Source organism: Ursus arctos, chromosome X, assembly GCF_023065955.2.
Source record: "Ursus arctos isolate Adak ecotype North America chromosome X, UrsArc2.0, whole genome shotgun sequence".
Taxonomy (NCBI): Eukaryota; Metazoa; Chordata; class Mammalia; order Carnivora; family Ursidae; genus Ursus; species Ursus arctos.
Genome location: NC_079873.1, coordinates 19,235,525 through 19,260,294, shown reverse-complemented (window position 1 = coordinate 19,260,294; position 24,770 = coordinate 19,235,525). Strand labels below are relative to the sequence as shown.

At 40.6% G+C, this 24,770-nt stretch overlaps 1 protein-coding gene across 3 annotated transcripts in view; it reads left to right on the top strand.

Annotated features, from left to right (window-relative positions):
• Window positions 1-23,582, top strand: part of APOO (apolipoprotein O) — a 59,744-nt gene extending 36,162 nt beyond the window's left edge. For 2 of the 3 annotated variants that reach the window (XM_026480185.4, XM_026480183.4), the window contains 4 exons: window positions 5,150-5,241; window positions 8,793-8,873; window positions 19,754-19,819; window positions 23,323-23,582. In XM_026480185.4, coding sequence (XP_026335970.1) covers window positions 5,150-5,241; window positions 8,793-8,873; window positions 19,754-19,789 — 209 coding nt within the window. In that variant the 3' untranslated portion in view covers window positions 19,790-19,819; window positions 23,323-23,582. The remainder of the gene's footprint in view (window positions 1-5,149; window positions 5,242-8,792; window positions 8,874-19,753; window positions 19,820-23,322) is intronic. The other variant, XM_026480184.4, reaches the window with a different exon arrangement.
• The last annotated feature ends 1,188 nt before the right edge of the window (window positions 23,583-24,770 follow it).

Sequence of the window (24,770 nt, the reverse complement as noted above, 5' to 3'; positions counted from 1 at the left end):
CTCGCTTGTGTGCTCTCTCTCCCTCTCTGAGATAAATAAATCTTTTAAAAAAGTACACATGTGCACGCACACATTCGTGCACAAATATTCAACAATGAGTCTTTTCCTTGGGGTGCTGGGGTAGCAAGGCCTGAGGTGAACAATGGCGCGTGCTCACTGAATAAGATGAGCAGGATGGTGAGTATGTTTATGTGTCTGGAGTGGTTTGCAGCCCCCTCCAGGTAGGTGGCCCCCCTGTGCCGGCAGCAGCAGGGTGGGCTCAGAAGATCCCTCCTGGCAGAGTTTTCTTTTCTTTTCTTTTCTTTTCTTTTCTTTTCTTTTCTTTCCTTTCCTTTCCTTTCCTTTCCTTTCCTTTTCTTTTCTTTTTTTGTCTAACTTTTAAAACATTTTATTTTAAATAAAAATTGTATGTTTTTAAGGTGTACGACATGATATTTTGATATACATATATGTATACATATACATAGTGAAATGATTACTCCAGTCAAGCTATTTAACATATCTTCTATCATAGTTACCTTTTTTTTTTTTAAGATTTTATTTATTTATGTGACAGAGAGACAGCCAGCGAGAGAGGGAACACAGCAGGGGGAGTGGGAGAGGAAGAAGCAGGCTCCTAGCGGAGGAGCCCGATGTGGGACTCGATCCCGGAACGCTGGGATCACGCCCTGAGCCGAAGGCAGACGCTTTAACGACTGCACCACCCAGGCGTCCATAGTTACCTTTTTTTTAGATGAAAGCACTAGTAATCTCTCTTAGTAAATCTTTAAGATTCAATATTAACTATAGTCATCATGCCATGCATTACTCTCTAGACTTACTCATTCTGTGTTACTGCAACTTTGTACCCTGGGACCAGCATCTCTCCATCTCCCCCTCCCCCTCCCCCCTACTTGCTTCTGGTAGCCACACTTCTGTCTGTTTCTATGCATTTGACTCTTTTAGATTCCAGATATCAGTGAGATCATGCAGTTTTTGTTCTTTGTCTTTAAGGCTTATTTCCCATAGTATAATGCCCTCTGCATTCATCCATGTTGTTGCAAATGGCAGGGTCTCCTTTTTTAAAGCTGAGTAATATTCCATTCATATAGATACCACAGTTTCTTTACCTACTCATCCCTTGACACTTAGGTTGCTTCCATGTCTTGGCTCTGATGACTAATGCTGCAGTGAACATGGGAGCACAGATATCTGTTTGAGATACTGATTTCATGTCCTTTGGGTATATACCCAGAAGAGGGATTGCTGGATCATATGATAGGGTTTCTTGAGCATAAATGCTAAGGTGGTCCTCATTTAATGAGAATGGCCATGACTGGTGGTGACAAGAGGCACCTCTCTAGGAGGTGAGTGGATGATCATTCAAAGGAGGTGGACTCAGCCAGGTCACTCAATGGTGGCAGGTGGTTGTTGCCTACCAATGTTGCCTTCTGGTGGCTCCTCCCCCTCCCCGCTTCCTTCCTGCAGTTTTGGAGCCCCCAGCTCCTTGTGTGAACCATTAGGAGCTGGAGGCCCAAGAGCTGCTGCTTATCAGTTTTTTGTAAATGACCCAGAAATGGCGGGTTGTCAGGTGTGCTGTCCTTCACCTGGTCTTCACTTATGTGAGCTGCTCAGGAACTTAAAGCTTCAAGTGTACAGGTGGGACCCCAGGGATAAAACAGTGTTTTCTAGAGTAATTCTGTCCTTTCAATCAAGGCAGTAGGAGAAGGAGAGAAACATTAATTTACTAAGAGTCTAGACTGATAACATTTGTTTTGTCTCCTGTGACCCCAGTTCCATCTTTGGAGATATGTGGTTTAAAGTTTAAAACCAATAAACAGCACTTAGGTTATTCTAACTGTGTGATAGTACCACATTGTGCTAGCATCTGTCCATGTCCCCTGTCAAAAGCCCTGTGCCTCTCAGCAGAGACTCTCTAGGTCCAAGTTCATTTCTAGAGGCTTCTCCTCTTTCATCATCTACCATTTTTCTGAACCTCATTCTCAGGCTTCTCCAGTTCTCCGTGTTGCTACCTATCCTGCCCATTCCCCTTTACCCAGGGTTTACATGTAGCTGGGGTGCAAGGGTATAAGAGCAGCTGTCTTCGGGAGTCTTAGACCAGGTTCGGTTAGTCATCACTGACAAAATCCAAAGGCAGAGTGATGAGTGGTGTTGAAACAAGAATTTATTTCAGTGAGGCCAACACCCAGAAGACGGTGGACTAGCGTCTCAGAGACGGTCTCCAAAGTGCCGAAAATACTACCAGGTTTATGTAAGGAAAATGTGGGGCAAAGGTAAGTGCAGGTAGTCAGTGAAGGTCAAGTCCATTGTTCTCTTGGAGTCAGTCACGTGGGGTCTTGCTGGCTCAGGGCAGTCCTTATTACTTGAGGGGGTAGGTTTGGTTCCCATAGGGACGTTTTACACACAGGGTCTTTTGCCTGAGTTACGAGATAAGCTGGAAAGGGAAATTTAATAATTTAGAAAGTGCAGACTGAGGGGTGCCTGGCTGGCTTAGTCATTAGAGCAGGCAACTCTTGATCTCATGGTTCTAGTTCAAGCCCCATGTTGGGTGTAGAGATTACTTAAAAATAAAATCCTAAAACAATTTTTTAAATTTATTTATTCAACAGAGATAGAGACAGCCAGTGAGAGAGGGAACACAAGCAGGGGGAGTGGGAGAGGGAGAAGCAGGCTCATAGCGGAGGAGCCTGATGTGGGGCTCGATCTCACAACGCCGGGATCACGCCCTGAGCCAAAGGCAGACGCTTAACTGCTGTGCCACCCAGTCGCCCCGCCTAAAAAATTTTTTAACAGTGCAAACTGGAGGCGCCTGGGTGGCTCAGTCGGTTAAGCATCTGCCTTCGGCTCAGGTCATGTTCCCTGGTTCCTGGGATCAAGCCCCACGTCAGGCTCCTTGCTCAGTGGGGAAGCCTGCTTCTCCCTCTGCCTCTGCTGCTCCCCCTGCTTGTGTTCTGTCTCTCTCTGTCAAATAAATAAATAAAATCTCTGAAAAAAAGTGCAGACTGAGGTCAAAATGGAGGTAGTTGAAGTCCTCTTTCATATAGCCTCTTGCAGTCTGGACTGAGACTCAGCACTACTGTGGTCTTGGCACATGGCTTCTTGCTCTCTTGGGTTTGACCCCCTTATTTTGGGTGCCGTGTCATCTTTTCCTTGGTTTGCTCTGCCATATCGTTGAACTACATGCTCACATCACTTTCAAAAAAGCCCATGTTGGAAGGAAACTTTCCAAATCCTTGCAAGTCTGAAAATTACTTTCTATCCTCATATTAGGTGATAATTTGGTTGGGTATAGAATTTGTTTTCCATCAAAACTTTGAAGGCCATGTCTTCTAGCATCTGGCATTGCAGATGTGTCAGCAGCCAGTCTGGATGCTTGTTCTTTCCTGGTTGGGCATTTTGGTGCCTGCAATCCTCAGCTGTAGGAACATAATCTGGTTTGTGTTTCTTTGAAAATTTACTCTCATTCGTTTTCCTTCCTGAACTCCTGTTAATTAGCAGTGAAGCTGTTTAAGCGACCCTATATGCCTCTTTTATTTTCTTGATCATTTCATTTTACTCCTTTTGAGTTTTTTTACTTTTGTCATTTCCAAGTAGCTCTTTCTTGTTCTTTGATTGTTCCTTTTTCATAGAACCCTTTTTTCTTTAAATGTAGTGGCTTCTTAAATTTATTCAATGATACTTAATAATAGGTGTAGTTTTGTTTTTAAGTTCTTTTGTTTCCTGTAGGGTCATTTTTCCCCCTTTCTTGCTTGTCTTGATCTTCTCTTTTATGCTGCAGTCTTTCCTTAAATGACTAGTGACCCTTGGTTGTACAGTCATGTTGAGGAGCAAGGCGACTGAAATGCTAATAAGAACTTTTTGTGCATAGAAATGGGGGTTACTGGCCAGCAGGTTCTACCGCAGGGTGAGCTGAAAGGGAACTAACTGATTTATACGGAGGGTGCTTACACCTGGGGCCTGTGCGAGGAAAACTGTGCTCTTGGGTACTAACGCTCACATGCACACACACCACCTAGCTTGGTTCTCAGCAGAAAATTTATGGCATTTCTTTAGAGATATTCTTTTTTTTTTTAATTAAAGTAGGCTCTGTACCCAGCATGGAGCCCAACGCAGGGCTTGAACTTAGCCTGAGATCAAGACCTGAGCTGAGATCAAGAGTCAGATGCTTAACTGACTGAGCCACCCAGGCACTCCTCTTCAGAGATACTTCTCCGCCTTTGTAAAAGTTTGGCTGGATAGACTGCCTGGCCACAGGCAGTTGTACACCAAGATGGCACGGAGGAAGGAGGGAATCACCTAGGCTCTGCACAGGACTTGCATTTGTGTCCGTCCATAGTCCCCACATCTCTCCGCCTCCCCCCATCTTGATCCTTGGTTGCCCTCTCCATCCTCCCCAGTACCTGCCAGCTCTGGGCTGCCGGGCACCTGCTGCTCCCCCCTCCCCTGCAGGCGCTCCTCAGGACTTCATAGCTGCATGTCCTCTTGCTTCTGTCCACGCTCCGTTTTCTGTAAATTGGATGACACATCTTATCTCCCAATGGCCCCTCCACACATTTCCTCTTCATTGTGGGTTTATTACCTGTTTTTTTTTTTTTACTGTTATTTTCAAGGAGTATTAGAAAGGAGGGGGGAGCAGTGCTTGTGTTGAGCCCTTAAATAAGGAAGCCGGTTTACTGTAAAAAAACATAAACCTCAGAAACCCAAGTGCCGTCTGCTGCTTTTCAGAACATTCTGTTTTTGCTCCCTTAGAAGCGGTGGTTCTCTTGAAAACATTGTGCTGATGAAAGAAGCCAGTTACAAAGGACCACATATTATATAACTGCATTTATGTGAACTGTCCAGAGTAGGCAACTCTAGAGACAGAAAGTACATTAGTGGTCCCCCAGGGATGGGGGTGATGGGGGAATAGGGAGGGTGACTGCTAATGGATATGGCATTTCTTTTTGGGGTGATGAAAATATTCTACAATTGATTGTAGTGATGATTGCATACCTCTGTAAATACATCACAGTGAATGTACACTTTAAATGGGTGAGTTGTGTGAATTATAGAAAGAAAGAAATCTTACTCAGTGTTAGGTGTCCAGGGCAAACTGAGATGGTAAGGGTAATGAATCATCTGTTGGCATCTACAACCTTTTATTTAATAGGTTCAAAAATAAAGAAGCTGGTGTATCCACCTGGGTTCATGGGACTTGCTGCTTCTCTTTATTATCCGCAACAAGCCATCGTATTTGTCCAGGTAAGTTAGACCCAGGAAACTGGGGTGTCCCTTTTTCTTGCTTATGTATGTTTGGGTTTACTGCTTAATATTTTTTTTTTTGCAGCTTTTATAGCCCCAGACTAAACTTTGTTTGCACGTATAGATGAACTCCCACAAATGTAAATGTTTTTCTCTGCCACGTGCCTCAGTTCTGGCCCTCCTTCTAAACATGTCAGCGTTCAGAGAATGCTCACTAATTTGAATATTAGTCAAAAAAATTAAGATACCTTTTTTGGGGTCATATTTATGTGGAAGTCTGGAGACTCAAACTCCAAAGCTGCTAGTTATAGGTCATTCTCCATTTGGGTGTATCTGGTCACAACCTGTCCTCCTTGAAGCTGCAGGCCTGTGCTCTGGCCCTGTGCACCTTCTCCCTGGGCCTGGTGTCGCCCTCACTTTGCTTGCTGGGGGCTTCAAGGAGTGCAGTCCCCTCTGCTGGGAATGCCCCTCTCAGGGCTCTCAGTTGGCCACTCCTTTCTTTCCCTTCAGATCTCAGCTTATGGCATCCTGTCAAGTTGGAGAACAGAGTTGGCAGAACAGATGGGTAAAGCTATGTTTTAGTCTGTTCAAGATTCCATAACAAAATACCACAGACTGAGTGGCTTGAACAACAGAGATTTATTTTCGTGTTGTCCTGGAGGCTGGAAGTCCAAGATCATGGTGTTGGTAGGGTTGGTTTCTCCTAAGGCCTCTCTCCTTGGCTTGCAGATGGCCACCTTTTCACTGTGTGTGGACATCCCTGGTGTCTCATCCTCGTCTTATAATGAGACCAGTCATATTGGATTAGAGCCCTACTCTTATTACCTCATTTAACCTCAGTTACTACTTTAAAGGCCCTATCTCCAAGGACAGTCACGCACAGTCACGCACAGTCACTCTGTGGGTTAGGACTTCAACATGAGAATTTTGAGGGGCACAATTCAGTCCATAACAGCTAGACCAGCTGTTCGCAAAGTGTGGTCCCTAGACCAGCAACATCAGGATCCCCTGGCTTGTTAGAAATGCACATTCTCAGGCCCCAGCCCAGACTGAGTCAGACATTCTGAGGATTAGGGCCAGCGGTCTGTGTTTTAGCAAGCCCTCCAGGGGATTTGAATGTCCTTGATGTTTGAGAACCACTGATAGAGACTAGACTTCCTTAGGGCAGTGGTGTCTGGACTCAGTGGAACTCTAGATCTAGAGTGCCTTGGAAAACTGGCAAGAACAAGGCAAGCTCGAGGTTTTGAAGTCCTGGACAGCATTTGGAGACAGGGACCCGCCCGGTTCCTGGAGGTACTCTGTCACGCTGAGACTTGGTCCTAGAAGAGCAGCAGTGCCGTCATCAGAGTTGGGCCCTCAGGGCTCTGAGCCAGACTGAACTGACACTGAGCTCCCTGGAGTGCTCGTGACAGGATTGAGTCTGGATTCTTGGATTGCACTGCAGTGTAGGTGGGAGGCCCGTGGCTCCAGCTGTGAGAAATTGGTGGCTTTGGTAGCAGATGCCAGTGAGATCTTTATAGCATGGGCTTGACATTGTTTTTAGCAGTCCTGGAGGCAGAGAGTTAATATCCCTCTGCCTGCTTCAGCCCCAGCTCAGGAATGGTGAATCATGTCTGCCTGCCCTGGATCATAAACATAATCATATATCATCTCAGTGTGTTGTGGTTTCAACAGTAAATGGATAGGGTGTGGAGAGTGGGCTTGGCTGCTGGTTGAGAAGCATATGTGGCTGCCCCCTGAGTAGGGGTCTTTTTTATTTATATGCCACAGCATATGTTGCAAAAGATCTTTTGTATTCATAGCCAAAATTGCGGGACGCAAATATGAGTTGTATTCTAATTTATTTTAAGTCAGTGGGAAGGAGTTTTGTCTTTTATTTTGTACTTAGAGTAAGCCAGAACAAAACAATTAACTATTTTCACTAGATACAAAACATTAGTGATCTGATTGGGATGATGAGAAAGTTCTGGAAATGGATAATGGTGATGGTTTCATAATACTGTGCATGTACTTAATGCCACTGAATTGTACACCTAAAAATGGATGAAATGGTAAATTGTATATTTTGCTACAGTAAAACAAAAGAGATGTCAGTGATTGAAAGGGATTTTCTGTTACTGTTTAGTGTCGTTTAGTTCCTATTTCAACAGTTTTAATTTTTTTTATGAATACCCTGACCTTGGACCAGCCACTTAATTGCTCATGTTGTTTTTTGTTCAGTAATGTTTGGAGACAAGTACTGTAAGAAAATGCTTAAAGTGATGGCAAATGTTATTTTCCTTTCAGAAATGTAAAGCACCAAGAATAATGTCATATACGTGGTAAATGCTCAATATGTCTACCAGTAGGTCTGAGAATCATATATTTTAAGAACAGTTAGAGCACCTGGAAGAAAATAACTTGTAAGAAACCAGCATGTTGCAGTGACCACTGGATTTACTAGCACTGTGACCTTAGTTGGACTAGTCACTTGGTTGCTGAGTATTTCCTTATACTCTTTGCCTACTTATTGCACAGGGTTGTTACTTAGCATAGAGATAATTCATGTGAAAGTGCTTTGTAAACTACAATGCTATACGTAGATAAATTATTACAAAAATTAGAAAGAAAATAATAACCGCTTTCAGAAACTTGCAATGGAAATTCCATGTGGGAGAGTAATCAACAGAGTTTGTCATATGTAGGACCAATGAATGCAAATTACCGGAAGCATTTTTTTTTTTTTTTTAAGAAAACTCGATACTTCAAAAATTCCAACAGTTAAAGTCAGCTAGCGAAAGGTGGACCAGGGCATTTAAAATTTTTTTTTTAATTTTTTTCATTCGAGTATAGTTGCTGCACAATATTACATTAGTTTCAGGTGTACAACATAGTGATTTGACAAGTTTATACATTATGCTGTGCTCACTCACCACAGGTGTAGCTACCATCTGTCACCGTGCAGTGCTATTACAGTATCGTATGAAAGAGTGAGCATCTTGGCCCCAAAGTATTCTCTGACCCTGGGGCCTATGTCTTAGGATGTTGTAGAAAGGATCTTAGATCAAGAGGCAGAATTCCTATAGAAGCGTAAAGACTTTATGTTTTGGGAGGACCTGGGAAAACTAAGACCATCTTCATTAGGTTCACCTATTTTTTTTTATCTAGGTCCCTAAAATGAGTGAGTGATTTTCATCTGGGCATGTGCCTTGGTTGGCTGTGATGTGTTAGATGTGATAGGCAGAAACTTTCTTTCTGTGTCTCATTTTCAGGAATTTCCCATATCAGCAGTTGACCTCCTTCATTTTTTTCCTTATTCACCTGTAATTTATGGCAAATTCTTTTAAACAGTAACTGCATGACCAAACTGTGTTTTCTTCTTATGCTATGATTCTCGCTCTCTTTTTATTTGCTTACGTTACGCAGCTTTAATGTGTATGCCCCAAGGCTTCTGGGGTCGTGGTATGCTTAAATGCAGTTATTTTGGAAACAGGAAAAAAGGAAAGTGGAATATTCTCATTCTTACCAGTCATGTATGGAATAGCAATGGATCTTTTATATTTTGTTTCAAGGTCAGTGGGGAGAAGTTATATGACTGGGGTTTACGAGGATACATAGTCGTAGAAGATTTGTGGAAGGAGAACTTTCAAAAGGTGAGAAAGATCTTTTTCGTTATCTTCCTTTTGGTTTAAATATATGGTTTCTCTAGGGTTTTTGTAAGATATTCTTGATAACACTGTTGCCTGATCCTGCTTTTTCTCTTTGTTTTCATTATGCCTCTAGCTCAGATTCTCTGTTGGTGGCCTTAATCGGAGGAGCAGTAGAACCTCTGTGCATTTGGTTATTATCAGCAGGGCTGAATACGTGGTGACCATAAAATGCATTCCACTGCAGTCTTAGATCATAATTTCCTCTCTGTTATATTTATAATGTGCTCAAAGTATAGCATATTTTCTGAAAGTTTTATCAAAACTTCATTCATAGGGAACATACTGTGTTCCCAGGCAAAAAAACTAACCAAGGCTCCTCCTCTTGCTGTTTCACTTATTATTGGCTCCCTCCTTTCCTTTAGCAGGGCGTCATCTCTTCATCCCCTAGCCTTCTTGGCCCGCTTAAGGGCATAAGCCATGGTGTGTTGGGGATCAGCCACCAGCTACAGACTATATTCTCTGTGCTGACTGGTGGATGAGCAGCAGAGGGAGGAGGTTGTGTAGTTGTAAGAAGGTGTCATCTTTTATCTCTTTTTGAAGCCCCATAGCTGATTGAATGTTGCGCCTGTTCGCTGGAACGTTCTTTCCTCTGATAAGGAAGAATGAGTATAGAACAAGGCATCATGTCTCCTTCGAGCACTCGGAGGCACTGCTTGATAGATAAGGAACAGTTAGGGTTCTTACATTAACATCCCTTCTACATTATAGATTGAAGGAAGTTCATTTTCACTTCTATCATCTCAAATCGAAATACTCTTTACAAATACAAAGAACTGTGTCAAAATTGAAATCCAGAATGTGGATGTAACATTGTAGAATCCATTATAAGCCCTCCTCATGGTTTACATAAACAGTCTTTCAGTGAAATCTTAAGACTCATTTTTGTGTTAGTGGTAGCTAAAGGAATTAGTCTCTCTGGAGGCTGTTTAAGCAAACGTTGAGTAGAAAGTTCTGCGTTAGTATCAAGTGCCCTTTGGCAGTCCCCTTTAAAGAATAAACACCCGTAGTTTTGTTTCCATTCCTCTGACATTTTCTTTGGAAGTTTGCTTTCCTGTTTAAAGAATTCCTTAAGTCCACACCGAATTTTATATGGGAAAGGAAATAGAATGTCAGGAAAGCTCTACAGAGCCCTAGAAAGAAACGTGGAAAATGAAACTCATGCTCAGTTCCCAGTGTTCACGGTGGTGGTGGCACAGACATACGTGCCCCGAAGCCAGTTGGGCGGGTGTCTCCTGGGAGCCTCTGAGTGCTCGTGGTGGTGTCCGTGGGCAGCTCAGACCCACTGCGCATGAAAGCCAAGGAGGGGATCCCCCCCAGAGCCTCTGGCTTGGAAATAGCTTTCTCTGCTCTGAGAATTCAGCCCAGGGCAGAAGCAGCGGGACTGTGGTTGGAATGCAGGTTAAACAGGCCGGCATTTTATGGTAATTTGAAAACGTTAGATATTAAAGCTACTCACATTTATATGCAAGTCTTTGGGGAGTGAGAGAGTAAAGATGTCTAATTAGCTCATGGTTGGCCTGTATTTTTTTCTCTAGTCTTCTGTGCCCTCGTCCTCTTCAGAGTTACTGAAAATGTAATGTTCTTTCATTTGTTTACCGTGAAAGCATAATCTCTTCCTGACGGTTGTGTGTTCTCACTAGAAGGTAATAAAGTTTTAAACATTTAGCACAAGTTTTAAATGAAGAACAACAGAAGGCTCTAATCAAATTTTGATGTACTTAGATTTCAGGAATTATTTGATGGTGAAAGCCATTGTTTTTTATTGATTGCTCTTCTCTCTTCTTGTGGGTTTCAGGGGGTTTTTGTTTTGTTTAGTTTTATGAATGAGAGCAAAGATTTAAGTTACCCTGAAACAGGAATCCTTTGGGGCCCAGGAGCTGTCTCTTTGAAGGGACCTGGGAGACACTTCATGATTGAGATTTTTGTTCGTTTCTTAGCTTATTTGGAAATTGATTTTCAAGTCAGATTTGAAATTAGCAGTCTCAATTAGATGCAGTCTAATTCATGGTTGTCCGTAGTTATCACTGTAGTGATCTAACAAAGGTACATGTTTGTGGTTCTGAACAGTCAAAAGGAATTTGTGGACATCATGTTTAAAACAAGGCTCTGAAATTTTCAGTGGTATGAATGATGGCTCAGTTCTCAATTATATTATTTGCCATGGAGTTGTATTACTCTCAAAGACCCTAAATAAGTCTGTGGTGTTTTTCTGCTCTGCCACATTCCTTTTCCCTTTTAGGAATTGATACTAAATATTTGCACTGAGTCTTCGACCAATAAAGTTCAGATGAAGGTGGGTTTCAGTTCTGTCATTGCCTTTGGTCAGGTCAGAGAAATTTATCTGCTTCAGCTAAAATGAAGTCTTTGTCAGAACTGTGAAGCAATGATGGGTGTGTCCAAAAATATTGTCAGCCTAGTGTGGTCTAGGGTTTGTTTTTGTTTTTGTTTTCAGATAGAAGATATATCTGTTGGATTTTATTTTATTTTTTATTTTTATTTTTATTTTTATTTTTAAAGATTTTATTTATTTATTTGACAGAGATAGAGACAGCCAGCAAGGGAGGGAACACAAGCAGGGGGAGTGGGAGAGGAAGAAGCAGGCTCATAGCGGAGGAGCCTGATGTGGGGCTCGATCCCATAATGCCGGGATCACGCCCTGAGCCGAAGGCAGATGCTTAACCGCTGTGCCACCCAGGCGCCCCTATCTGTTGGATTTTAATCTCTGTTTACAGGGGCACCTGGCTGGCTCAGTCAGTGGAGCATGCTACTCTTTATCTCAGGCTCGTGAGTTCAAGCCCCACATAGGCTGTCTATAGAGATTACTTTTTAAAAAATCTTAAAAAAAACTTCTGTTTACAGACACACACACAGAAACAGACAAGAGTTTAAAATCCAGTAGTGTAGTGACCTCATATATACCAATCATCCATCCACCTTTAAAGGATAGGAAATTACCAATGCCTTCTAAGTTCTCCATGCCCTCCCCCTCCTTCCCCTGTCTCCCCAGAGGGAACTACTATCCAGAATTTGGTTTTTCATTTCCTTGTTCTTCTTCTAAAACATTGTAGTTGAGTTTGCCTTTTTTTGTCTTTAAAATATAAATAAATATATCAAATATACATATAAAGAGTTTATTTAGATGGAATCTTACTATGTGTACTGTTTCCCTTAACATGTTTATGGGCTGTGTATGGCTATAGTTTATTCATTTTCACTGCTGTAGAGTATTCCTTTGTGGGAAAATAACCACGTTGATGACTAGTAGGGTGATTTTCAGTATATTGTTGCACATACAGCTGTGAGCATTTTTGTACATGTGTCAGATTTATGAGGAGTTTTCCTAGGCCGGGATTCCTGATTCGTGGGGTCTACACATCAGTTTTACTAGATGATGCCAAGTAGTTTTACAAAGTGGTTGTTTCCAGTTTTGCCATTCTGGTAGCTTTAAAATAATTTTTCACTATAGGGTGTGAGTTTGTGTGCATGTGCATGTGTGGGTGTGCGTGTCTGTGGTTTTCCTTTATTCTCCAATTTTTATTTTGAAATAATTTCAGAACTACGGAACAGTTGCAGAAATAGTGTATAATGACTGTCGCCTTCACTTCAATTCACCAGTTAATATTTTGCTACATTTGCTTTGTCTCTTATTTTACACATGTGTGGGCACTCACACACACACGTATTTTTTTCTGAACTATGTGAGAGTTAGTTGTAGGTATCATTGCACTTTCCACCCATACTAATTCATCATGTATTTCCAAAGAACGTGGACATTCACTAATATAATCATAATACCATTATCACACTGGGGAAAGGTAACATTTCCTTGTTTGCATAAACATTACCTCATCTGCAGTCCATGTTCTGGTTTCCGCAGCTGCCCCAATAATGTGCATTCCTTCAACTTTTTAATTTATTTTTTTTAGCTTAGTGAACTAGTATAAGGCAAACTCCCTTGTGACCATCCTCTAAGGACAAAAAACAGAACTTTGCCAGCCTTCCCAGAACCCCCTCCATGTAGCCCACTCCAATTACAGTTCTCTCCCTCCATCCAAAATTACCTACTACCCTGACTTTTATAGTAATAACTTTCTTTTCTTTATGGTTTTATCACCGAAGTATTTATCCCTGTCACTTTAGTTTTGCCTCTTACTACTTCTGACTTTATTTGCCTTTTAAGTCTTTTTCCCCCTTTTTATTTTTTTTTTATTTTTTTTTAAAGATTTTATTTATTTATTCGACAGAGAGAGAGAGCCAGCAAGAGAGGGAACACAAGCAGGGGGAGTGGGAGAGGAAGAAGCAGGCTCACAGCGGAAGAGCCCGATGTGGGGCTCGATCCCGTAACGCCGGGATCACGCCCTGAGCCGAAGGCAGACGCCTAACCGCTGTGCCACCCAGGCGCCCCCTTTCCCCCTTTTTAAAGTCACTTTTAATCGGAGGTTCCCCTTCCATCTTTTTATTTTCCTTATAATGTATCTGTTAAAAGAACCTGGCATATTGGACCTAGAGAGTTTCCATGGGTTTGGGCTTTGCGGATGGCACACTTAAGATGCAGTTGACCGTGTTCCTCTCTTCTCTGCGTTTCCTGCAGATTGGCAGCTGGATTCAGATGATTGCTTGATGAAGTTTGTGTTTGATCCTGTTGGCAAGGCTGTAGGTCTATGCAGACACCTAAATCTGGTTTTTACTTTGCTGTTTTGGTGTTAGCGGGTATTGATGACCAGTGCCTAGACGCATTGATTCCCTGGAGGTTAGAAAATGGGCATATTCTACATCTGTTATGTCATTTTTCACATATTAGGTGGAATACTTTAATAAGGAACCACTTCCCCTCATCTACTGTTTAGTTACCCAGTTAGAAGAAAGGGTAAATGCTTTATTTTTTCTCTTATGTATCCAGTTTTCAAAATAATGGATCGGTTCCCTCTCATCCTCAGAAGGTCACCAGATTGTTTTTTAAAAATAGTTACGAATTTGTAGATTTATATATATCTGGATTTGAATGTTTTATGATTCTTATTCCTTACTAAAATTGAAATTGGCCCACTTTGGCTAGTAGAAGTTGGCTTAGAGTCCTTTTGACATGACCCAAGTAGTCTGATAGTTTCCTCACTATCTGGCATGTCACAATGGTCTCAGAATTTCTCATAGTAGTTTTAACGTACATTTCCTTGATCACTAATGAGGTTGAGCATTTTCACATGTTTTATTGGTTTCTTCTTGGAACGCCTACTCATATCTTTTGGTCCTTTTTTTTTTTTATGAGTAATGTGTTCCTGTCTTAATGATTTATGAGGGTTCTTTATTTTTTTTCCTAGTTGCTAATATTGTTGGTCACGTGTTGGCAGATGTGTTCTTCCAGTTTGAGGCTTTTCAGTTTAGGTGTCTTTTGACGATCAGAAGTTCCTATTGTAGTTGGTTTTATTGATTTTTTTTCCATTATGGTGTTCACTCTGAGTCCAGGAGCTTAATAAAAGCCTGAAACTGTTTACTGATTGTCCATTGCTGATCTGAAACCCTTTCGCAAGTATCAGCCCAACGTCTGAGTATCCGAGATGGATGCCAGTTGTGGGCGTGGGGCCCCAGGGTCACAGATGGCTCTTTTGGAGCTGTCCTATAATTAGCCAAACACAGCAGTGTGTCTCAGTAAATCGCATGTTTAGTTTTCACTAGGTTTTAAGAAAATGTAACAAGTTACTATGAAAGAATTGTAGAATGACTGTTAAAGGCCAACAATAACTAAAAAGTAAAATCTTAATAATTCTTTAAAGGGCAGGAAAATCCATGAAGAAATACAAACCTGTTACTAACGTGAAAACCGAGCAGAACTTATGAAGCTGGGCTTTTAATAGTTGTGTTCAGGCCCCTGCTGGCTCAGCAGGAAAATGAAAGGGAAGCCGCAGCCACCACCCTGAGTAAATATGCCCTGCTTTCTCTTCCTCCATTCCAAATTCCTCAGCTTGCTAAACACACTCAAGTTTAGCTCTCAGTAAGTTACGGGGTTTCACAATTATCCTCTCTGATATTTCTATCGCAGACGGAGAAATACTGCATGATTCAGCTTATATGAAGTATCTGAAATAGTCAGACTTATAGGACCAGAGAGTAGAATGGTGGTTGCCAGGGGCTGGGTGTGGGGAAGGGGATTGGGGAGTTACTGTTCAAGGGGGGTAAAGTCTCAGTCATGCAAGATGAATATGTTCTAAAGATCAGCTGTACAGCACTGTGCCTATAAGTCAACAGTACTGTATCATACATTTAAAAATTTGTCAGAGTCAATCTCATGTTAAGTGTTCTTAAAACAATAAAATAAAAATAAGAATGTTGTGGTGGGTTTTCCATAAAGCTAAATTTGTTCTAAATTGGTGCCTTTTCTAGTGTCGGCTGTTTAAACGTACTAGGCAATGATTTTTCTTTTTTTTTTTTACACCATTACTTAACAAAATAAAAAGTTAAAAATCCTGGGCAGGGGGAGCATCTCCTTTTTTGAAAGGCATAAAGCTTTTTTTATCAGAAAAGGTGGACCAAGCAGAATACAGTACAGCCTGGTGGCCAAGAGAGTGGACTCTGGAGTAGGTGCTCCAGGCCCCGCCCCGCCCCACCCCACCCCGTCCCGCCCCGCCTCCACCTCTCTTGAAACCTGGGGAAATTGCTCAGGCACTCTGGGAAATGGGAGTAGGACCTCCTGGGGCTGCTTTGAAATGAAATAAGTTTATCCATGTAAGAAACTTATAAAATGGCCAGACTCTAGCACATGACAGCCATGACAGCTGTCATGTGACCCTGCATATTTTTGCTTCTGCTTGAGGAGATAACATCTCCTGATGGGAAATGGAACCAGAGGGCTTATATCCATTAGGCGAGAGTCCTCCCACCAGTGTTTTAGTTTCCTGTCCTGCCATAACAAATGACCACAAGTTTACTGGCTGAAAATAATACAAATTTATATTGTCTTAGACCCCGTAGATCAGAAGTCTTGGTGCTAAATCAAGGTGTCAGCAGGGCTGCATTCCTTTCTGTTGGCTCCAGGGGAGAATCCATTTCCCCCCTCATTCAGGTTGTTGACAGAATTCATTTCAGTTCCTTATGGTTGCAGGGTCAAGGTCTGTTTTGCTGGCTGCCAGCTGAGGGCTGTTCCTAGCTTCTAGAGGCTGCAGCTGTCCTTGGCTCACAGCCCTCTTCCTCCATCTTCAAAGCCAGCCAGTGCAAGTTGAGTCCTTTTCATGTCCCATTTCTCTGACCCTGTCTTTTGCCTCCCTCTTTGACTATTGGAACCCATGTAATAATGCAAAATAATCTCCCTGTTGGAAAGTCAGCTGATTCGCAGCCTGAATCCCCATGCCACGTAAATTCACCTTTGCCATGTAAAGTAACACAGCCACAGCTTCCAGGATTAGGATGCAGACATTTTTGGGGGAGGCCTGATTCTGCTTATCATATCTAATGAACTGGGATGTCATTGGGGGTCTTTAACAGGTCATTTAACCTTACCTTTTATCTCCTCATCAAAAAGGTACAGTGATATTTTACATAGGATAAATAATGTTTATTGAGTACTTACTGTGAGCTTGGCCCTGGGTGTTAAACTCTTTGTTCATGAAGAGTCAGTGGCAGGTTCTAGTGTTATTCCCCATTTTACAAATGAAGGAACTGCATTTGGGAAAGTTAAGTAATTGATCAAAATAATCAGCTGGTGAGGGGCTCAGATATTTCAGTGGGCTAGTATACCTCAGGGGTTTGTCTGGAAATCCTTCTTTACTGAGCAGTGCATACTAATTAGAAGTAAATGTTTGGACTAAAACAAATGTTTTGATGTTGCTAATAGAAGTGATCATTCATGTTCATGGCTGTGGTAAGAAAATAAATTTTCTTCTATAGCCTAGCCAAGTTGGCACATAAAACTAACCATCACAGTGCTATTTAGCTTATTCCTCTAGCCCTATGTATATAGTCCAATATGGCAGCCACTAGCTGTTGAGTACTTGAAATATAGCTGGTCTGAATTGAGGTGTGTGCTATAAGTATAAATTCACAGCAAACTTAGAAGACATGGTACAAATAAAAAGAATGTAAACTATCATTTTTATACTGTGATCGTATGTTGAAATAATATTTTAGATATGTTGGATTAAATAAAATATATTAATCATTTTAAAAAACAGAGAAACCTGGGCAGCTGGGTGGCTTAGTTGGTTGAGCTTCCGACTCTTGATTTTGGTTCAGGTCATGGTCTCAGCGTCCTAGGATCGAGCCCTGTGTCGGGCTCCACGCTCAGTGGGGATTCTGCTTGAGATTCTCTTCCCCTCTCTTTCTCTCACTGCCCCTCCCCCTGCCCACACGCACTCTGTCTCTAAAATGAATAAATCTGAGAGTGGGCAACCCACCCAGGTGCCCCTAAATAAATAAATCTTTAAAAAAATGAAACCTGATAGGTATCAAACTTAAATTATAAGGAGAATTCAGTTATAAAATATTTCAAATGAAACTGTCTGAAAAATGCAAAAAAAAAGTTAATTTCTGGCTTGTACTAAATCACAATCTGTCTTTTGAAGTCGGAGAATGTTGTTTTTTTTCTGAGATCATGGCAGTTTCTGCCAAGACAGATCTGATTTGTAATAGGGTGGTTGGGCTCAATATTTCTTTAGTGAGATATTTGATTGTCATGTTTTGTGATACTATAAGTGATACATAACCAAACAAGAAAAATTTCCTAGCAACAGAGTTGTTTTCCTCAACCAGAAGAATATTTTATGTGCTCATTTTCTGAATGTCCAAAAGATAAAAAACCTTAAGAATTTAGCATCTTAGGGACCTGGGTGGCTCAGTCGGTTAAACATCTGCCTTTGGCTCAGGTCATAATCCCAGGGTCCTGGGATCGAGCCCCATATCAGGCTCTCTGCTCAGCAGGGAGCCTGCTTTTCCCTCTCCCTAGGGCTGCTGCTCCCCCTGCTTGTGCTTTCTCTCTCTGTCAAATAAGTAAATAAAATATGTATTAAAAAATAATTTAACATCTTATATTTTTGAGGTTGAGATGCTGGCAAGTATAGATAGTAGAATATATAAGAACATCACTAAAAGTACTTGGCAAGCATAACATTAAGGTAATTCACACCTAAAATACATTTAACTAGGTAGAGAATTATACGGTTTTTATGACAGATGCAATTGCTGGACATGGTTATCTCACTTACCTTCATAAATGAAGCCTCTTTTTTTTTAAATCTCTTTTTGTTCTTCATTAATTACATACCCAAACATTTTTCTTACCCTCATCAGATCTCTAGGTTCTATTGTATTTCGTTTGTTTATTCAACAAATGTTTAAGTACCGTGTGCTAGGAGGTCCTAGGGATATTGTGCCCTCATGAAGCTTACATATTAGTAAATGATTCGGCTTATATATTAGTAAATGAATGGAAGAATTATACAATTCAGGAAGCACATGGATACTGTGAATGTGAATAAAAGGTTTTCATCTAAATTGAAGGACACGTGATGGATGGGAAAGCCTTGATCTAGAGGATGAATAGCATTTAAACAGGCAGAAAGTGGGATTGACCAGTCTAGGTCAAGGGATACATTTTGCAAAGTTCTCATCCTAGGAAAGAGCTTGGCAGGTTGGAAAAGCAACAGCAAGAAGGCTTCTGTGTGTGTGTGTATGTGTGTGATTGTGACTCTCAAGGAATACAGTAAGGCACACGGTACTGAGTCCTGTAGAGCTCGGTTCAGAGCAACAAGTAGTTATGGGTGTTGTATGATGATCCACCAAGCAATAAATAGGGCCTTGTTCTCCAGAACTTCATCATCACGTGGATGTGGTCTGGAGATAGGGTAACCATATAATTTATCATCCAAGTCAGGATACACTTGAAAGTGAAAGGGGGTGCTGTTAATTATGCTGGGACAGTGGGTATAAAGCAGTATAACTTGGGCATGCCGGGATGTATGATCACCATGCTTAGAGACCAGTTTTCAACCACTCCGGTAAGCTTGGCGTTGCCTAGACACTGTGCTCTGAAAGTACAGGGTTAGTTATGTGTTCCTGCTTTCTCACTTTCCCCCCTCCTTCACGCATGGATAACTCTGCGAGAAGGCCACCAGGAGAACCTGCACCAAGTCTAGACCACGGAATCCCAGCCCCGTTGTTCGCTCACCTACAGCCTACTGTTTGCAGGTTGCCATCTCATGAGAGTTCACCTCCTTGATGGACATCAATTCTTGTTAACATGTTTTCAGAATTACAGTATTGAAAACGTATAGGAAGGAAAATAAAGCCTTAAACGTTTAGCGCATGAACTTTTCCTACAAGAAACTTTCCTGCATCACTTCTGGTAGATGACAAGACCTAATTATACGTTCCCAGATGGTGGCCAGGCAGAATGGGTGTGGTCCAATTATAACCTCTTTCACAGTAAATATGTTTTGTGATTTGGCCCCTCTGGTGGATGATACACAGAGAAGAACAGCTTTATTCTTTATTTTTATTTTTTTAATTCTTTAGCAATGGCAGCAGTGTAGAAGTCTTTTCACTCTTGGATTTTTTATGGAGTCAGCTGTTTGGCTGAATCTCTGTGGTGAGGATTAATGGAGCTTTAGTTCCTGCTCTCCTCTGTGCCTAAGTCACTGTCTATAGCAGGGCCCTCAGGGAGCCCTTGTAATTCCTTCAGTTAACTGAGAAATGGGTCAGGTTGCATTATAAGAATATTTAATGTTGTATTTAGCCAAATACTGAAGATGGGCATCTTGAGACACTCCAGGCTTTCTTTAGAAGTTTCACTATTTCTTTTTAAACTGTATTAATATTCTTAATTTTTGTTTTATAAGCCAGGAAATGTGAAGAATTCACCGGGAAATAAATAGAACGCTCCATGCTCTGCCCATTTTAATCAGGTAAAGAACAAGAGAATTCTGTAGTCATTTTTAGCCTTGTTAGCACCAGCTGAAATGACTCGTTCTTAATTCAACTTAATTAATTATAGCAGTTTCAGCTTCATTTAGATACATAAGGGCCAGTATGATGTTTCATTCCATCTTTAATTTGTGGACTTAAGTGCCTTCACTTGTTTAATTGTGTTCATTCCTGAGAAGTACCTGGGTTTTTAAGACAAGCTAGAACGTGGCAGTTGGGATTTGTATACAAAACTATTTCAAACAATTGAAAAGTGCCATTGTTTCTTAGGTTTGTGTTTTTTTCAAATAACACTTTACTATAGTAGGCACTCTTGTATTTATCTGAGTCATTAAATAAACATTTGTTGAATGAGCAATGTTGTAGAGAAGCTCAAGATTATATAGAAATATTATTTAAAGTACCATAGGGAATTCATAGGTGTAATTATTCTTTCTTTAAAGATTGAGTAACCGGAGGCTAGAGAAATTTAGGATACCAGATGAAGTCAGAAAATCAGTGTGATTTCTTCTGCTCTTGTACTCAATTCACTCTCTTCACTCATTTGTTCAGTATTTACTCATGAGTACCAGCTAAGTACAAAACACTAGTTATATTAATGTTAGTTTGTGTGTATATTAAAAATTATATGATAGCACTTGTGATTTCCTGATAAGATTATATTGAATTTGAAAACAATTAAATATTTAACTAATTATTATTTAATTCTGGTATATCCATGAAGAGGAGTGTTATTATGTTTCAGTAATATTTAATTGCATGGAAACTTATTAAATGAAAAAAAAGGTAGTATGGTACATTTTTAGAGAGGATAAAGACCAGGAAATACAACAAAAAATGTAAGTATATATCTTGGGATAGTAGAATAATGGGTGTTCTTTATAGTTTTTCTTCTATATAACTTTCTATATTTTAAGGTATTCTGCAGTGAATATGAATTTTATAGTCTTTTTTTAAAAAAGATCACTGCTACATTAATTGTAAATCATGACTGCTGTTTACAATCCATGAAAGCCCTCAGTGTGAGGCTTTTCTTTCTCAAGCTGTGTCCATATTTTTAGAGATGCAGAGAGTCTTACAGTCTTAGAATTTGAGAGGGGTCCTCTGGCCCCCCAGCCAGCCTCAGCATAAATACCCTGTAGCCCTGTGTGTTCTCACTTGTCATCTTCACTGATAGGCACTTCACGCCACAGGGCAGCCATCTTTGGACAGTACTGATTTTTAGGAAGCTGTTTCTTATACTAAGCAAAAATATGTCTTTTTGTAACTCCTATGCAATGGTTCTGATCCTGCCTTAGGGGTCACAGAAAACAAACCCAGATCCTCTTTCACATCTCAGCCCTTCATATGGTAACCCCAAGTCATACTTCTCAAATTTTATCATACAAACATATTACCACAGGAGCTTGTTCAAAGACAGAGGCCTAAGCCCCACCCCAGTATCAGCATTCCTGGAGAGCCGGGCCAGATGTGTACCAGATGTGTATTGAAAGAGAGACTAGAACATGAGCAGCCAGGAAACCACATATGTCCTCCAGAAACTTGACATTGAATATATTATGTTTTCTCTGCAGGGACATTGAGACTTGGCATACAGGGAAACTACGTAAATATCTATTTCATCTTTCCAGAATATTCTGGGCCAGAGTTCAGCTTACTGTATACACAACCTTGATCTCATTCTTTACTTTTTTACTTCTTTATTGGAGATGGAGTTTTCAATTATAAAAGCGATACATATTTGTTGTAAAGAAATTTTTTTTTATGGGAGCCTGGGTGGCTCAGTTGGTTAAGCAGCTAACTTTGGCTCAGGTCATGATCTCAGGGTCCTGGGATCCAATCAGGCCCCGTGTTGGGCTCCCTGCTCAGCGGGGAGTCTTCTTCTCCCTCTTCCCCTGCCCCTCCCCCTGCTTGTGCGCGCTCTCTCTCTCTCTCTCAAATAAATAATAAATAAAATCTTCTAAAAAATATTTTTAGATAAATATTTTTAGTTTGTTTGGTCCTCTGTTCCTTTTCCATGGTTAATTTCTGATACTAGTTTGACATACAATTCCAGCCTTTTTTCTCTGTGTGTAAATGTGTGCACATCATACCTTCTTTTGGTTTTTTGACAGAATGAGCTCATATTCCTTGAATGGTTTTGCAAGTACACTGAAACGTCCATGAGGGAACATATCTCAATTTTATTATCACACCTAAAGAAATTAACACTAATTGTTTAATATCATTTCATATTTAGGTAGTACATAGATTTCCCTGATTGTCTTTTTGCCTTTGGTTTCTTTGAATCAGGACCCAAACAAGATCTGCCCATTGCATTTGACTGATAGGTCCCTGAAGTCCCTTTTAAACTGTAATAGTTCCTTCTCCTTCATTTTCCCCTTGCCATTCATTTTTTGAAAAAACAGGCCTATTTATCCTTTAGAAGATCCCACATTCTGGCTATGACTGAGTACCTCCATTTAGTGTCATTCTGTTTATCTCTTGGTTCCTCTCTTCTCTCCATTTCCAATAAAATGGTAGTTAGATCTGAAGGCTCCATCAGATGAGGTTCAGTGTTGGTAAGAATACTTCATAGACAGTGCTGTGTTTAGCTGTGTTGAATGAATGAAATAACTTGCCTTTTTTCACATAATATATTATGTGCATCTTTTTCTCTTAGTACTTAGAGATCTCATTCCTTCTCTTAGCTGCTTAATAATTTCCTAGTGTGTACTACCATGGCCTATTGAATCCTTGTCAATATAGGTCATTTCCAGTTTCCAGTTTTAACAGTGCAGTAAATGTATTGAATTCTTAGAGAAGTCCAAAACAGATTAATAAACTGAAATGGAAAAGGTAAGCTAGGGGTTTACATGTTTAACATAAGAAGTTTGGGCTTTATATTAAAAGATATATTTGTATCTAAAAATATATCTCTAAAATATTTATAAACCTCTAATTGCTAAGTAGATTCATTACATATTGGAAAGAAAGCAATCTGGAGAAGAATCAGTTTGTCTTTGGTATGTCTTTGGATGATGTGTGTTCCATTCCAGAGAAGAATAGTGGGGTGATCTGAGGAAAGGTATACGTCAGACTGATGGTGATATAATCACACTCTCCTTCAGCAGATGGACAGAAATGTAGTTGTTTGGTTTTTCAGAAGGGGAGAGATGTGGTGTGTGCTGTGCCATTTAAGCATTTATTTTTTATTTATTCATCCATCCATCTGTTTAATTATGCTCAGGTACACAGCCAGTTGAGAATCTGAATGTAGTTTGGATGAAACACAAAACCTTTCTGCTTTGTAGTTTAAGTGTCTGTAAAATAGAAATAATTACAGTTTTTTTCTGGCGCATTATGATCCTTACAGTCATAATAGTAATGTAAATATTTAATATGGTTTCTCAATTTGACCCTGATGAATTTTCAAAAAACAAAGTTTTAGAGTCTCTTTTTTTTTTCCCTTGGCAGTTTACTTATGGTTTTCTTTTTCTTTTAGTTATAGGTAAACATTGGAAACTCCATGCAGTAAACCAATATTTCTACAGAAAAATGGCAGAGAAGTCAGTACTGAATGTAGTAATTTGGCTTTCTTCTTCAGGACAAACTGTACTAGGCTTCTTTGTTATCTTGGGTGATGCCATGCTACAAGTGGACTAATCGGAAATCCTTTCACCTAGAGACAATGTCTAGCCTTAGAACTCCTCGTTCTCATGTGGCTATTTATGTACATAATTAAAATTCCAAATTAAAAAAAAAGTTCTGCCTTTTTTTATATTGAGTGACAGTTTAAGCGTATCTGGCTGGTGCCCATGTGTGCAGTACGCATGGTTGTATGTGTGGTATGTCTCTTTGAGTGTGTGTGTGTGTGTGTGTGTGTGTGTGTGTGTGTTAAAGAAAACCGTTAACTCCCCTCAGGGCAGACCAGCTGGCAGTCTGCACAGTGCAAGCCCCACAAGAGTCGAGTCAAGCAGAGTGGCTCTAGAGCTGAAAGATGATGCTCGAACGGCCAGCGCGAGAGCCTAACTTGTAAGTAATAGTTGGCCTGACGGTGATTAGAAGACATACAAAAGAAAACAGTAATCGCGACCCCTTGTTGTGTTCCATTACCTCCCAGCTTACACGGATCTTCCCCTTCCTGAATGCCAGTGGGAGATGCATAATGAAGCAGTCTGTCCTCGGCCAGTGCAGGAATGGTATGTGCTCATGTGTGTTGGTTCTGTGTATGTCGGCCTTGTACTCACTTCTGTGGCCCCTGAATGCACAGCTTACTGAACTTTCTATTTTCATTGCTGGTGGGAACAGCAGGAGCCCCTTTTGACACATCAGCCAGCGAGGGAAGATGGCAGGGGAACAGCATGTGAAAAAGAATTGAGAATTTCCAATTTGCAGTCAGGTTGGAAATTAAAAGTTGTCTTTGTATTCTTGCAGTGTCAATTCTGAACTGTTGACCTTCCAGATTTGATAGCATTTGGTAAGCTAGCACGGCACAAATGAAACGTGCTCATGTTAATAGATAGAGCCAAAATGGCCAAGAATGTTGCCAGCATTATCACCAGACTAATGAGCTGAAGCAAATTTGTCCCTAGAATAATCCCCGTGGTGACCCAGAAGTCTTTATTTCCTTTTTTGCCAAAATACTTTTGTGTTATCGTGCCAGTCTTCCAAATATATTAAAGCTGTGCCCTAAATTTAATATCTCATAAATATACTATTATTATTTCAGGCTTTTCCCATTGGCTTGGCTTCCTTTATCACCCCCAGAAAGTAGAAACTCCACAAGTTTCCTCGTTCTTGAGATTGCTTGATCTAGAGAAGATGAAGAAATGGCTCTTGAGATCATTAATCAAAAGGTATTTGAGTTTCTCCTAACTGTAAGGTATTACTTCCCATTTTTAACCCTTTAGTCAGTATTGAAACATTGCCTTAAAACCTCTTAAATCCTCC